Source organism: Ceratotherium simum, chromosome 2, assembly GCF_057802395.1.
Source record: "Ceratotherium simum simum isolate JZ-2026a chromosome 2, ASM5780239v1, whole genome shotgun sequence".
NCBI lineage: Eukaryota > Metazoa > Chordata > Mammalia > Perissodactyla > Rhinocerotidae > Ceratotherium > Ceratotherium simum.
In genome coordinates, this window is record NC_141901.1 from 94210776 (window position 1) to 94227680 (window position 16905).

The 16905-nt window shown below is 36.3% G+C and overlaps 1 protein-coding gene across 7 annotated transcripts in view; it reads right to left on the bottom strand.

Moving 5' to 3' along the window:
- Nucleotides 1-16905, bottom strand: part of MIER1 (MIER1 transcriptional regulator) — a 58123-nt gene that overhangs the window by 15258 nt on the left and 25960 nt on the right. For all 7 annotated transcript variants that reach the window (XM_004431464.3, XM_087449270.1, XM_014788260.2 and 4 more), the window contains 4 exons: nt 12981-13142; nt 12144-12276; nt 9875-9939; nt 6436-6508 (listed from right to left, as the gene is read on the bottom strand). In XM_004431464.3, the coding sequence (XP_004431521.2) occupies nt 6436-6508; nt 9875-9939; nt 12144-12276; nt 12981-13142 (433 nt within the window). The remainder of the gene's footprint in view (nt 1-6435; nt 6509-9874; nt 9940-12143; nt 12277-12980; nt 13143-16905) is intronic.

A 16905-nucleotide genomic window follows, 5' to 3' on the forward strand; every position in this document is an offset into this window, starting at 1 on the left:
GTGGGGTTTGGGACAATTTTTTTTTACTTCTTTATATTTTTCTGTGGTGCTTGAAAATGTATTATAATGAGCATAAATCGTTTTCATAAAAACAAAAGTCACTGCTTTTTAAAAAAGCAATTCAGGTTTCATCAGAATTTCCATTATAATAAGATTAAAGCCTAAACCTCATCAAAATCTAGAAAGTGAAAAGAAAGGAGAACCCAAGATGAGAGCCTTCTGGAATTCTAAATAACAGGAAGATGAAAACACAGACAAAATTAAGAAGGAACAGCTACAAGACAGAAGAAATACCAAAAGTGCAGCACCACAGCAGCCAGGGGAAGCAAACGTTTCCAAGAGTAAAAACCGGTCAAATGTTGTCAAACGACTGGGAGGAAAACTGAAGGTACACTGGATTCACCACCAGTGTTTCAAGAACCATTTCTGAGCAGAGACGGAGGCCGCAGCCATAGTGGAGAGGGCTGAAGAGTACATGGAAGGGCAAGACATACAGGAGAAAACCCTTGAAAAGTCTGCTGTGAGGGAGGAGACAGGGCCATAGCTGGAGAGAAGTACAGCTGAAGAAAGCTTGGGGTTTTGTTTGTTGATTTTTAAAGATAGGAGACAATCATTTAAATGCTAACAGGAGGGAGCCAGCTGGACAAAGACTTTTTGAATTTAAGAGACAAAGGATAACTATTAGTGTCAAAGTTCTTTGTGTTATGAAATAAAAAATTAACAGCAAATTAAGCATCTCCTGTGTACCAGGCACTATGTTAAACGTTTTCATATAAATCACCTTGTCCCCGCCCACCACACACATACACTGTAAAACATTCTTTTTTACCTTTCTGTTTCCCAAAATAAATAGACACTCTTCTTTAAAGTACAGCTCAAGGACAATATCTAGAAATTTTCCTTAGTAGACCTCATTCCTTTTCTAACGTGCTGGTACAATCCTAGTGAAAGTCTCAATTGTAAATACAGTAAGACTCCCAGGATAAAGTGAACTGGGATACATTGCCATGGATTCTGTTCTCTGCTCAGCCTCTGTTCCCCAAAGGGAGCAGATTACAGTTCTTATTTTCTTGGAGTGATGGGTGGGGGTGGACAAGGCCTTACAAGGAAACCCTGACCAGGAAGAGGAAGATGGAGGGTGGGTCCCTGAGTCCCCAGTGTACTCCCAGTTAGAGGATACTCCCATATTGGGCCTATGAAACAAGCACAAACTACCTGAGAGATACTTCTGGAATCATTCTGAAAGTCCCAGGTAGCCACAGGAAACAGAAATGTTCTTATTTAAGCTGAGTACACAACCACCACCAGATGGTATCAAATGACAAGCGAGACCTCTAGACTTGTAACTGGACAGCCAGACAGGCTATCCCTGAGAATACACTCGTTTTATGCAATTACAATATACTAAAAAATGACCATGCGGTGAGACCAATTAGCATTTCCACAGAGAATAAACCACACTGCATTTACTGGTTCCAGAAACAGACCAAATTATTTTCCAATTAAGTTTACACTCTAAATAAAATATGACTTTTGACTATGATCTAAATAAAATAGGCAACACAGTTGATATTTATTAAATGTCTGCTGTAGAATGACTAAATGCCAAGAGATCAGAAATTCAGAAGAACTCAACTACTATGATAAAACGCTAAAATACACAGAGGGGAAATAATGTCTATAAATACCATATGAAGGAAAAAACTCCGTAAAGCAACAGAAAGAAAAAATACTCTTTATTATAAAGTGACATGAATATGCTGGATTTTGAAAGATCACCATCACTGAAAAGTAACAGCACCTCTAACAGCATCTTCTGAAACTATTTCATTCTAAATGAATCACCAAGCCTAAATAATAGAACTTTTAAAAAACAACCATAAATATACCCACCTTGTGTTCCTGGGATATATAATTTACATATGATTATAAATAAGTGCGAGTTCAAAAGGCAGGACCTCACCGAGTATATTAACACAGGTTAGCTGGGGAGTGTTTCTTACAGCATTTTAAGTAATCAAATTAAGCCCGTCAGATAAGCAGAATGAGGTGTCACAATACTTGAACAAAGTTCAATATGTGTTTGTGTTGGGGGGGAACTAATATAGAAAGCTGAGAAATCACCACAAAACCATAAACAAGCTTCTGTAATCTGGGAAATTAATTCCCAGAGAATAAATATATATTTACTGACCTCCAGTTCTGGTAAAAAAGAAAAAGTGTTATTCCATTTTTAATGTCTAAGTAAAAATTCTATCTAATCAATATATTATGAGGATGAAAACGCTGATTCATAATCAGCATTATGGTGTAATAATGAGGTTTACAACAGAAATTTCTATTCTTAAAAAGTCACCCTGTGGGGGCCAGCCCAGTGGCGTGGTGGTTCAGTTTGCGCTCTCCGCTTGGGTGGCCCCGGGGTTCACAGGTTCGGATCCTGGGCGCAGACCAATGCACAGCTCATCAAGCCATGCTGTAGCAGCATCCCATATAAAGTGGAGGAAGACTGGCACGGATGTTAGCTCAGGGCTAATCCTCCTGGGCAAAAAGAAGAGGATTGGCAACAGATGTGAGCTCAGGGCTGATCTTCCTCACCACAAAAAAAGTCACACTGTGACTAGTGACATGAATTTTGTCTAGCTGAGGTTTTCCTATATATGGGTTACATGAACTGCCTGCTTCAACAGTTATTATTTTCATCAACTAGGGGTAATGCATGTGTTCATTTTTCACTAAGTAACTGAAGAATCAATAAGTTGTCAAATGTTCATCAGAAACAACAATTTACATGGTCCTTTGCTATTCACTGCTTCCTAATTCCTAGCCATCGTTTACTTACTCTAAAACTTAATGCAGGCATGAAAATCTGACCGGAACACTTTGCTTCTTTCTCGTGACTTATTTTTCCTAAGTAGCTCATCTAATTCCCAATTAACCTAGTCCAGGGTTCTCTTGGTAATGCTGACACTTTTTGGCCAGATAATTCGGGATGGGGGGAAGAGATGTCCTGTGCATTATAGGATGCTTACCAGTATTCGAATTATTTTGTCTTATCACAAAGCTGCAGTGTTTACTCAGTTTAATACATGGGAGAAAATAAAACGCACATAGCACTTTGAAAAATGATGCTTTGCATCTGAATTAAACCTTCCCATACGGTCTGAATGGAGCTGACGACATCCCCTGGAGCCTCAAGAACAAATAAATGAGCCAGGGTGAGCCAGAGTGCTTACTCTCCTCTCTGGTCGCAGTAATGACTTCTGGCTGGGTGTGACTCAAGCTGAGCCCATGGAGGCTCTCTCTAGGACTTTTGCTGAAGCAAAGGCGGGTGGGAACATTCTCCTTTTTGTTGGTTCTCTAGCTATAAGGACATGTACAGAGTAAGCCAGGAGCTCCCAGGAGCCATCCTAGCTTGCCTGACAATAAAGGAAAGAGCTAGAGGGGACACTTGCTAGCATAAAAACCCCTGACTCCAGTTATATGTGAAGCCAGATCAGCCAGAACTTTCCAGTAAAGCAATCAGATAAATTCTTTTTTGCTGAAGCTAACTGAACTGGGTTTTTGTCACTTGCAAGCAAAAGAGGATAAACTGATGCTTTCTGAAATTTTGAATAATAGAACCTAAATATAATGGGTAAGATTAACCATCTATTGAAAATGCCACTCGCTGAGCACTTAACTGTGTGCCAGACACCATGCTGCTAAGTACCACACACAAAAATATCGCATGTAAACTTTCAGCCACAGGCTCTGTAAATAAATGCTCTATTATTGCTATTTTATAGGTGAGGAAAAGAAGTAGTTAAGTAACATGTCCAAGGCCAATGCCTAGATACTGATGCAAGTTCACTGCCTCCATATGGGTCCTGTTAACACCATTCCGCACCCAACTAATGACTCAGCCACCAAATGCTTACTAAGGGCCTATGTGACAAAGACCATCCTCGGTATTAAGGCTACTAAGATAAATAACAAATGATTATAATACACTATGTTGAGTATAAATGATAATTCAGATAAATTTAAGAAAATGTTAATAAATGTGTAGTTGAGATTTTGTAACCAAAACAGATACAGGTTCAAAGGAACACGCCTCACTTGTGACTGTAACTAACAAATCTTGTTTATATAACTACTTGGATCAGGAGCGATAACTGATGAAGAATATATAACCAGCATGAAGCTAGTAAAAAATCAGACGTCAGAGAAAAAATTTATCAATGTCTCTCCAAAATGATTCCTTTTATCAATAAAAAAATTCTAATCCGTCAAATAATTCCTACAGTGAAAACATGAGGATATCTTACTTTTGTGGTGCTTTTATCAAAATCACCCAAACCCAATGCTCTCCCTTTTGAATGTGTCTTCTCACCAAATCGATAAAAAATATCCTGCGAAATTTTCTCTATTATCAAAGAATGCACTCATCAGGACTATCCCTTTGACAGTTTTATTTCTAACAGTGTGGTTTACATAACAGTTTCACATGAATTTGGTCTGCGTGCATAGGGCACTAAGTGCAGACGAATGGTGGGTATCGTGACAAAGTGAATTCCCAGATCTACAGAGCTGAGGAAAGGCCCCATGTCACAGTGACCCTCGAAGGCACTATCACCCTGCTCAATCTAGTCAGATCCTCACACAATCCAACACGTTAAATTCTCAAAGTGAGAAAGCTTCATAAACCACAGTTTTCCTGGAAAAAATTATGTACAACTGCTTTCTAAAATTATATAAAACATTAAACCAAAACTTAAACCATTAAAAATTAGAGATTGTGATCATTTATTCACTATGATATCTGACAATACGAACATGTTAAAAGATGAAACATTAAGAGATAATTAAAACTATCTTGCGCCATAATATTACCTTGCCACATATAAGCTGAGGTGCTTTCCTATTCTCCTACAAAACACACAATTTTCAAAGATAGGCACTGCTATCTTTCATAGTCAAAATTTAAAAGAAACTTAAGGAAATGGAACAAACGTCTAACTTTCAGTTCTTCATTTGGAGAGAAAGAACTCAATGGTGAACACGTGCTAACCATTATATAACATGTAAGTAAAGCATAACATTTAAAATTCAATTACAAAAATAAATACAAAAGCCAATGGATTATTTATTTTTGCACACAATTATCATGTATTCACAAAACATATGCACAGAAATTCAATATATACCAAGGTCACTCCCTATTGATACCCTTAATGTTCCTATATGTTGCAGGAATTAACCTGAAAGTGTGCGCAAGCTGATACCAACGTGTTTAAAACATTTTTGCTATCACTAGAATTTACTGGCCTGTGATGTTCCCTTAACTGTCTCTGATCTGCCGTTTGCCCTGAAAGCAGGTACACACTTAGAATATAAAGTAAGTTTCTGGAGCTCACGCTAAAAGAAAACAAACAACAAGGGCCAGCCCCGTGGCTTAGCGGTTAAGTGCGAGCGCTCTGCTACTGGCGGCCCGGGTTTGGATCCCGGGTGCGCACTGACACACTGCTTCTCCGGCTGTGCTAGGGCCACGTCCCACATACAGCAACTGGAGGGATGTGCAGCTATGACATACAACTATCCACTGGGGCTTTGGTGGGCGGAGGGGTGGGGAGGGGAGGAGATTAAAAAAAGAAAACAAACAACAAAAGACCTCTACAACTTCAAAAGGCTCTGTGTATGTAAGGTGACATGGAGAAGAAAAATGAAATAAAAGAAATGAAGAAAGATTTCTAGCATTGAGTGATAGCATTGAGTGATGTCACATTGCACACGAACTCATTAAAAACACACACACACAGCATTCCTTCTGGAACTCACCCAAAGTGAATAATCTAAAATAGACTTTAAAAAAATTCTCAAGTATTTTATGTTACTGGAACTTTAAGTATTTATGACTTACCTCAGGATTTTAGATAATATGATGAAAAAAATCATGTAAAACTTAAGTATAAAAGTTGTTTTCCCAAATGATTTTAAATACATAAATATCAAAGTACTCAATTTTAGTAATATTATTATAATATTAAGTTTCAGAAGCAAATAAGCTTTTCATATAGTTGTTTACTCAACTTCTTTTTTAAACCTGTTCAATAGCTTCCAATGACATAAAATAACCTTTTAAAATATGAATTATACAGGTAATGAAAGGGTATATTCAGAGTATTTAAAACATAAAAAAAAAACAAGAAATAAAAAGTTGGGATGTTTTAAGTCACTTATTACCAAAAAAAGCATTCACTTTTTTCTTTTTTGCTAGACACCGTGGACAAAACTGGAAAAAGAGAAAACACATTTCTTCTTACAGAAATAATGTAGTGGTCCTCTTTCATAAATCAATGGGGTAACATAAACTGTCATGTTCTTATCTCATTATAAAATAACAGTTCATTACTTCAAAAGCATGAATTCAGCTATGTTATTTTACTAATAACCCACCTTTTTCATTTTCTTTGTATCTACAAATGCCAACTGGAATCTCTGCTTGAAACATGGAGCCCACCATAATCTCCTATTTTAAATACAACATAAAACATTAGTAAGATCTAGTAATACAGATTTTATATCCATTTTCTAGCTGTACCATCTTCTTGGGTAAACTGTTCTGGTTTCTCTGTTATAAAATACAGATACAACCAATTAACTACCTCAGAGGAGTATTGTGAGGATGAATGAGTTAATAATAGATAAGGGCTTGGATATGATTGGATGAAAATATTAGTAATAATAATTGGATGAAATGCAATATACACAATGGATACAAACCTTACTTCAAAAATATGGAGAGAAAGAAATAAAAATGAATTCTTATAACTCAGTTAATAAGAAAACTGCAAACACTCGGAGAAACAGAAAGTCAAATTCAGATATTTTCAGAGTGCTCATGCCCTACATTATGGTCCCGGGATCGGCAGCATCAGCGGTGATGCAAATGCTCAGGCCCCACCCCAGACCTACTGACCCAGAAACTCTGCGGATGGGACTCAGCAACTGGTGTTTTAACAAGCTGTCCAGGTGACTCTGACACACACTTAAGTCTGAGAACCAGAGCTTTAAGGCAAAGGAAATAACAAAAAGGGTTTGTATAAAGCTCATAGAGAACAAACGGATGACACCCCAAACCAAATGGATAAGCAGGTTAGTGCCTGACTTTCATTAAAATAATACAAAATGAGCAACATCTTTAACATAATTAAATTTTACTTGAGGAAATCTGGTAATCAAATCTATGCAGTCAAATCACAGAGTAGGGGAAACTGGCTGTTAAGAAAGACAACTGGCAATCACCACTGATGAGATTTTATAACACACAGGGACCAAGATTACACGGACCACCTTTCGTCCGGTGGCTAAATGTCAAGAATAAATTTACTGCATTTTCAAAATGAAGACTTGGACAGGAAAGATACAAAATCATGGTATAGTAAGTTTAAATAACTCCTGGGATTTGAAAAGTTCCTCTCTCCTGTTATCATTACCCCACTGATATAAGGATCTCGTTTTATCTAGTATAACTTCCAAGACGTGCTCTACATAATAAATTTATTGCTGCACCTGTATAAGAAAACCAGTCAGTTTTCTATAAAGAGTATCACAGACAAATTTCCTTAACTCTTCTACAGGAATTTCCTTTATGTCTTTCACTATAAAAAAGAGGGCTCTGTTGTCACCTCTTGTGCCTCTTTTACCTTTACTCACCTATGCCTATCAGAGAACAGATAGTCAAGGTATCAACCCTGGCTGGGGAGCTTCTAAAAATATCAGCAGCCTGGATCCATTCCAGACCAATTAAATTAGAACCTCTGGATGAAGGCCCTGGTCATAGTACTTAGAAGTTCTCCAAGTGATTTCAACGTGAAGCCAGGGCTGAGAACTTCTGGACTAGTATAAAGATGAGACACCTCCTTTTTCCTATTGAGTTCAGAACACTTCTTTTCACCTGCTAATTCATTCTGTAGAGAAGGGAAGGGAAATGGCATTTAGGAGCATTATGTACCAAGTATCTTACATGTGATTTTCATTAGGTCCTCACCAACTTTGACAAGGCTAAAATTGTTATTCCCATATTGTATGTGAGGAGATGAAACTCAAAAAAATTAATTTCCTCAAGAACACACTATTGGTTTAAATTCTGGGGCTATAACTTGAACTCATGTTTGATTTCAAAACTGTTTCCTCTACCCCAGTTTCTATAAAGACTTAATTTTATCTTACAAGCCTTAGAAGATGAATCTACAAATAGTAACAATTTTTCACTACAATAAAACCATACTAAAATAAGGTAATCTGGATTTACTCTGGCCTGCTTTATTGCATAATTTTCCTGAGAAGGGACTAAGGAAGGCTTCTCCTCTCCTATGTTCTCCCTCCTCTGAGCTTCTGTTCCTTCATTAAAAAAAAAAAAAAAAATCAACGCTTAATCAAATACTTGATTGGACACTCCAGACACAACAACAATTAATTTATGTTGGAGAAAAGATATATAAACTTCACTATGGTGGAAAGTAACAGTTTAAGATGACTCCTAAGGTTTCCAGGTTTTTTCATCATAATTTCTGCACCGTGCAGTAATCAGAAAAAAATGGATTGAAGAACACTTGCCCAAATAGGTCACACAAGTAGTAACTTCTGTGATCCTTGTTTTCTGTCTTCAAGCCCATCATTCACTCATCACTCACTCAAATTAATTAACGCATCCTGCACTGGGCTAACATTCCCTACCGTTCTAACTCACACTGATGTCTCTCTCTCCTAAACATCTCTTTGGAAACCCATAAATAATACATAATTCTAGCTGAAGCTTGGAATGCTCGGGTAGCCCAGTCCAAGTGCATCTGAATACTTCATTCTTCCTAATAGGAACTCTAAATATGATGTTGCCTGATTTTAATCAGCAAGGAAGTCAGCTCCTTTTTAAGTCTGCCCCAGGTATCCCAAACCAGAACACTTTAAACCAACAACAACAACAACAAAATGACCACAGGGAAAGCTCAAAAATATTAACTAAATAATTAAACAATCATGACTTTAAAAGTGTAGGAAGCCACTCAATTTGATGTTTTGGGCTATTCTGATTCCAAAGCAATGACTGTTTATGCACTAAATTTAAAATCAGATCTAGGAAAAAGAACAACAACAAAAAAACTCAATGGAGTTTTTAAAAGGAAAACTGGGTGATCCATCTCAACAAGAATGACATCATTTCTAAATGATTTGCTCTAACCAATTCTACATGACATTTTGATACATTTTCCTAATAAGTCAACTGCTTTGCAACAGCTTAAAATTAATTCAATTTAACTATATGATTAATTACACAATGTTATACAATTTTATAATTAAAAACTTACATCAATATATTATCTTTAGATTCATTTTTAGAAATTAACTTATTTAATATAGATAGTTATACGGAAGCCCAAATCCGTCTCTTCATACGACATACTTTGAGCTGTAAATATCAACATTAACATGGGATGGAAAAACCTATAATCCAAATTAGTAAACAAAATTTACTCAACAAAAACCAAAGCCTCCACAATTGCTTTCCCAAGTATATAAAAAAAAATTACGTGATACTTTTTACAGTGCAACAAAAGTCTAATTCAGCACTAGTGCAGAAATGTGGATTTCTAATCTTGGTTTGAATACCAACTTGGTCAACAAAATCCAATTCTTTCTATACTATTATTTTATTCTATAAAAAGATAAATATTTTTCTCACTTGGATATACTAAGAGAAACCTGAACATCTATCAAACATTTAAATGTTACAAATGGGCTTACTTCAGTTTCATAAATATATTTAGTTAGTAAAAAAATAATTATACTTGGCTTTTTAAATATTTATCTAAGTTTTGGGAAAATATGACTCTACCTTTTTCCAGTCTTCTGATGGAATATAATCTTCATCTTCTTCAGATTCTTCTTCTATTTCACTATCTAGAATAAATAAGACAATAATACTCTTAAATGACTGCTTATCTTGTCCACAACTGTATTATGTCAGCTTGTCATTTTTACATCTACCATCAATATTTAAATATGCCCAAAGCTATGTACAGAGTTAGGCCAAGGTACTTCTAATCAAATAATATCCTATCAGTTAAAAAAACAAAAAAAAACCCTCCATAAAACTTCTAGGACAATCCTAATCTTAGCTAACTGTATTCTCATAAAATGATTTCCTACAAAAATTTCAGGGAAAAAAATTGATTTAGAGTCAAGATAATCTGTCTCGAAACCTAATTCTGCTACCAACAGCCTGATTACAGAATAAATTACATGATCTCAACTTCTTCCCTTATAAAATCAGAATTTGGACAAAACAGTGGTTTCCAAACAGTGCTCCTTGAAACACTGAGAACTCTGTAGCATCACTTCAGGGGGAGTGCGTGTAGGTAGTGTATATATGAAGACCTCCATTCTCCCCAACCTCCATTTTATTCAAAGTAGGCAAGTTGCTGTTTGTTTACATTTTGGAGTAAGAATGTATTTACAGAAAGGGGTGGGAAATCTGAAAAGTATTAGATTGTCAGCATCTTCTCAACTCTAAAATGGCACACAAAGTTCAAAAAAAGGTTAACATTACATACAGAAATTAGTTCTTCCTATGGAAAAGCTAAGATAGGCAGTATATGTATAGCTTCCATGCATACATCACAACTGAAATACCAAATCAGAAGTATGGAATAAATAGTGTTTTGAGAGGCAGTCACTTAGCATCCCACTTTTAAACATACTTTAGCAATGGATCTGCTCTTCGTTTAACTAAGGGGAAAAATACCACATTTTCCCCAACCTTAAAATAAACACAATTATTTCAGTAACTAATCTCTCCTTGCATTGATGCGCTTCTCAATTGGACCATTTCTTTGATCAAAATTCACAATAAAATTATTTTTAGCAGCACAACATTCACTTCTAATTGTGTAACAGAAATCATTCATACAAAGCAGTAGGCATGTTTAATCAGTTCTTACATTTCTACATTTCATGAGAGGTTATTGTTCAAGTGTTTTTCTTCCTTTTAAAGTATAGAAATTCAGAACACAGATTTAACCTAGTAACACTAATGGTTGACTTTTTCTTATCAAGGAGCTGTCTTCTAGAGTAATAACTCCTGCTTAGAATGAAATCCTATGAAGCAGATGAAACAGGCAAATATTCAAGACACATACATTCAACATTGTCTCAACTACTGGTCATCTCTGACCAGATCACAACTGTGCAAAAATTAGGCGAGTTCTTTCTAGTATAAGTATTCCCACTTCAAGAGTCAACCAATTCTTTAGACCTGGGAGCCACTGATTAGAGAAAGCTATGCTTATGAATGTATCCGAAAAAGGCTAAGAGGCAAAGAATGTAGGAAAACTGAGGAAAAGACTAGGAGAAATAAAAAAAGATGGCCATGAAATAAACCAAATTTAAAGAAGGGTCGGGGGAAAAAAAGGAACATGCTCAAAATCAAGTAGTGTACTGACACAATTACTGTAGTATATTCACCAACAACAGGGCCCTAGCATTGCTAACCTAATAACACAGAACAAAATCCCACTGCTGTTGAGTGCGATTTCACAGTAAATGAATTCAAACAGAGCAGTGGGAAAAAAAAAACAAAACAAAACAGAATTTTAGGTCATGGAGTCATGCACCCATGCACCGCATAATAACGTTTCAGTCAACAATGAACCAGACATACAACAGTGGTCCCATAAGATTACCACTATATGGTCTACATGTGTAGTAGGCTGTACCATCTAAGTGTGTAAGTACTCTCTATGATGTTTGTATGACAAAATCACCTAACGACGCACTTCTCAGAACGTATCTCCATCATTAAGGGACGCATGACTGTATATTTTTTTTTAAGATTTTTTATTTTTTTATTTTTTTTTTATTTTTTTCCCCCCCAAGCCCCAGTAGATGGTTGTATGTCATAGCTGCACATCCTTCTAGTTGCTGTATGTGGGACTCGGCCTCAGGATGGATGGAGAAGTGGTGCCTCGATGCGCACCCGGGATCCGAACCCAGGCCACCAGCATTGCAGCGCGCGCACTTAACCACCAAGCCACAGGGCCGGCCCGCATGACTGTATATTAAACAGTGAAAATTATATCCAACCTATAGCAAATAACAACACTTACTTGTATCAAAATATTTACATCGACGTGGACGGATTATTTCCTGGGCATCTTGAGAAGCAACAGATTGTGATGGATCATCATTAGAAGACTGAGTTTCATCCTCTTGACCTGATGAATCTTTTGTATTCTCTTCCTGTGGAATAATAAATTAAACTTCTTTAAGATGTAAAGAAAATTGTTGCAGATGCAAGGTCACAGTATTTCAAATACAACTAGAAGACTAAAATAAATATACTAAATGCAGCACGGTCTCCTGGGTTGGATCCTGGAACAGGAAAAAGGACATTAATGGAAAAATTGGTAAAATCTAAATTGTCTGTAGTTTAATTAATAGTATGGTACCAGTGTTTATTTCTTAGTTTTGATAAATACACCATGGTTACATAAGATGTTAACATTAGGGGAAGTTTGGTGAAGAGCATTCAGGAACTCTCTCTGTACCATCTCTGAACCTGTTCTGTAAAACTAAAATTACTTCAAAAAAAAAAAAAAAAATAAGAAAAATGAATACAGAATTGCCAATTAGCCTTTATTACTTAAAAACAATAGCATTTTTAAAAAGTTGCTACAAATTTATTTACAATAGGCATTGAAAAGAAATCTGGAATGACACAGAGAAAACTGTTACCACTCCTCTCAGGAGTGAATTACAGGGGACTTCCAATTTTTATTACATATTTCTGTATCTTCATTTTTAACATTTAAATGTATTACTTTTAAAATCAGAAAGAGTAAAGATAGATTACAAAAAAAAAAGTCAAAATGAATATATTAATAAATTATAACTTCAATAAGAATAAAGATTATGATCTTAAAAATATATGTGTATAACCTTACTTTATTTTCCCCACTACAGCCACTGTTATCATCATTATCGGCATCTTCATCATCTTCACCTTCTTCTTCCTCTTCCTCCTCCTCCTCATCTTCTTCAGGCAGTCGAATAGTACTATCATAACCATAAAGGCTGAGAAGTTCATGAATTGGCATGTCACCTTCCTAAACAGATCAAAATAAAAAGTTAATTTCAGAGTAAGTGATATTTCATACTCCTATAATTCACAAATCTAGAGTATTCATTCCATACACAATACTCTTAGAACTGTATCAAGAATTCTCAAAGCATAAAAAGTGAAACTAAAATAATTCTGAAACTTAGAAAAATCCCAGTCTTTTAAGAATTTCTATAAGAGACTGACCAATTCTAATGGCTAACAACAAAATCTTTAAATATAATAAAAAATGACATTGGTCACTTTTCTTTCTTCATTATTCTTTTGTGCAATCAATTCAGTAAATGTATACCGACAGTCAGATAACACTATGTATGGATGTTCACACTTAATAAGAGTACCATACATAATTCAGGAGTGGAGAAATAGAATAATTAGAAAATAGACTGTAAACTAAATTAACAAACCCAGAAATGGAAATGAAATTCACATGCCAGCCCAAACACATTAAAAGCAAATAGCACTGATATACCGGAATGATACTGGATTTCACTAGCTCTTTTCTAGGGTTATCTAAAATTACATATAAAATCATCTCATGCAATCCCTACTGTCTTACAAAACCGTTATATTATCTCCATTTCATAGATGAGGAAACTGAGGCTGACAAATTAAACAATTTCTCCAAAAATCACACAAGTTACAAGTAGTGGAGCAGATTTCAAGACTAATTCCAAAAGCCCACACTCCTAGTGCACCATGCTGCCTCAGCCAGGGACCCTCCCAACCCCACAGAAAACACACCCTCTGAGGGTGAAATGAAGAAATATCCAGATGCAGAGAAATGAAATCAGCTTTCTGCAGAAGGTATCACTCTAATCAGTAATCAAGTGATATAAAGTATCAGGGAAACATGACAAAATTCCAATTATAAAAAGAAAACTTAACCCAAATGACCTGAACATATTATACACACATGCGCACACTGAAGAAAAACTTAACAGAGAGAATCAGTTTAGAACCTGGAAAAAGGGTAACCATGAAACAAGACATGTTTTGTATTTCCCCAGCAGTCTTGTAGCCTCACTCAGGGACAGAAATAAGTCTAGCCCATGCGTTAAATACAGTGTTACAACCTGACGACACTAACCACTTAGATCATACAATTAACTACCCCCACTCAGAATTCCTGTGCAAGAAACAACTCACGATCATAATTTGAAAAATTTTCTTACAGGAAGGAAATGCTGTTTAACACTTCTATTTCACACTCTAAATGGATACTCTAGTTATAAATCAGTTTGTGAATCTGTTTCTGAACGAGGAATCAATTCTGAGAGCCCTCATGACCTGCAGCAGCCACAACCTGAAGGGGTAAGTCTATCAGGCTTTAGTTCTGTAAGAACTAAAACAGAACTTCACAATCAAGAAAGAAGTAGAGTGAGGGAAAGATACAAAAAAGGTTGTTTGTATACAGAATAATAACAAACAGCTGACATAAAGTATCTTCGATGTGCTAGGTATTTGTGATAAGTGCTTTGATTCCACTTTCTTATTCTATCCCTTTTCTTAACACAAGCAGAGTGAGAGTATTACACAATCTCATTACATCTTTAAAAGTACCAGACGGGAGTATTTGCTACCTTTATTTGGTAAATAAAATCAAGCAGAGAGAAACATCATGCACTGACAGAGCCTTTACAGTAATACCCAGACCTCCTAATTCCAGCTCATATTTTTTATGAACTCATTCTGCACCACAAATTAAAAGCAGGTTTAACAACTGAAATAACTACCATGAAAAGGAGCCACTGAAATATCTAGTATGAATAAAGGACAAACCAGGAAAAACACGTTAGCATCAGTTTGCAACTAATATTTTCATGGACCTTAAGAATTCATAAACAGCTTGTTTCACAAAGTCATGTGTCGCTAGACAACGGGGATACATTCTGAGAAACACACTGTTAGGCAATTTTGTCGTGCAAACATCAGAGTGTACTAAAGGGGAACAAAATGTGCCACCCCAAAATGTGTCTCTTTTAATATGAGGATTACTTTAGGATGCTTATTTTTAATAAACAAGACTCCAAGTTCTTCTTGTTACCTCTCTCTTAACTGACTAAAAGAATTCAGATAAAAAGACCTGTCTCAGGAAGCTGAGCCATCACCTTAGCATAACATGAACTAAGTGGCAGACGGGGAGGAACCTAGAAAAGCCTGTTTGTTGGGCTCCTCTCAGTGTTCCGATTCTGTGTGGCCAAACACTTGTTTCCCAAATGTGTGCTCCTTTTCACCTACCTGTGAACTGCCATCCTTTTGCCAATCACCTTTGAAGTCCCTTACTCTCCCCATCCCCAACATCTGTCTTTAGCTGAGGATGGTATTTAAGCTGAGGGCTTCAGCCATTTTGGTGAGTTGCTCAGTTTTCCTGGGTTTCTTCCATGTATACATGTTACTAAACTTTTGTTTTTCTGTTAATCTGTCTCATGTCAATTTAATTCTTAGACCACCCACAAGAACCTAGAATGATAGAGGAAAATTTCTTTCTCCCCTACAGTACTCACACAAACCTAGATGGTACAGCCTACTACTAGGCTATACGGTACTAATCTTATGAGACCACGGTCATACATGTGGTCCTTTGTTGACCAAAACGTTATTATGCAGTGCATGACGGTATTTATTTCATCTTTAAAACTACACTAATATACGTTACTATTACCCCTAATTTTTACAACTGAGTTAACTGGTATTTTGAGAGATTACACAAAAGGTGATAATCAAATAAATGTCCTCCGACTCTCTACCTTTCGTCAGTCTTATTCAAGGGCAACAGAATCACGTGAGGGCTTATTAAAAGTGCTGAGCCCCACCCCAAAGTTTCTGATCTAGTAGGGCTGAGGTGGGGCCCGAGTGTTTCCACTTTTGTAAGTGCCAGGTGATACTGATGCTGCTGATACGAGACCACCTTAAGAACCACTTATCTCACGGTTCCAGGATAAGATACCCAAAAATCAGCCTTTCTATTGGGACGTAATAGAGCTTGATCACTATCTTTACTAAAGCTCATCACTAACATCTGACAGTTATGTGTCAAACATAGCTCAGTTATGTGTCAAAAGCATAGGTGACATACTAACTGCATGGAGAATAATTTTTTTTTTTTTTACCACTATGAGGAATATGGAACGTCTGACATCCATGGTTAGGTCAAGATTTTTTCCTCCTGGATACGCATTTGAGAACTATGACTCACTTTATAAAAGTTCACTTCTCAAAGAAAAATTTAGCAGAGAAAAGAGGAGAGTCAAGAGTGGTTGATCCGTGTATTCGGAGGAGAAGTGCTTGAATTTGAAGAAACAGTAATAAAACTGGCAGACAGAGAAAAGTCACTCAACTCAGAAGAAGCGACAACTACACAAGTATAGGAACAAAAATGAATAAGAAGGTTACCTTAATGAGAGCAACGGTATCTGTCGTAACTAAAACAAGAAAGTCAGAACTGGTATTTTTACTATTTTTTTCTAGTTTTACTTAGTTTCTAAAGGGATATGTTATACTCTACTTCTGAGTCAATTTGAGAGTAGACATTGAGCAGTGATTGTCCCTATGCAAGGGCTTAGGGAAAACTATACACACAACAAAGTGTTCAAGATGGACTTGAGCAGGGAGAGATTTAGTTTGCCAGGGAGACTGAGCTAGGGTGGAATCCACTGCGATCACTCACGTGTAGTATAACCACAACCTAAACTCAACTAGTGGTTGTGGTAAAGAAAAACCTCAAGAGATCCTGTGGAAGAATCAAC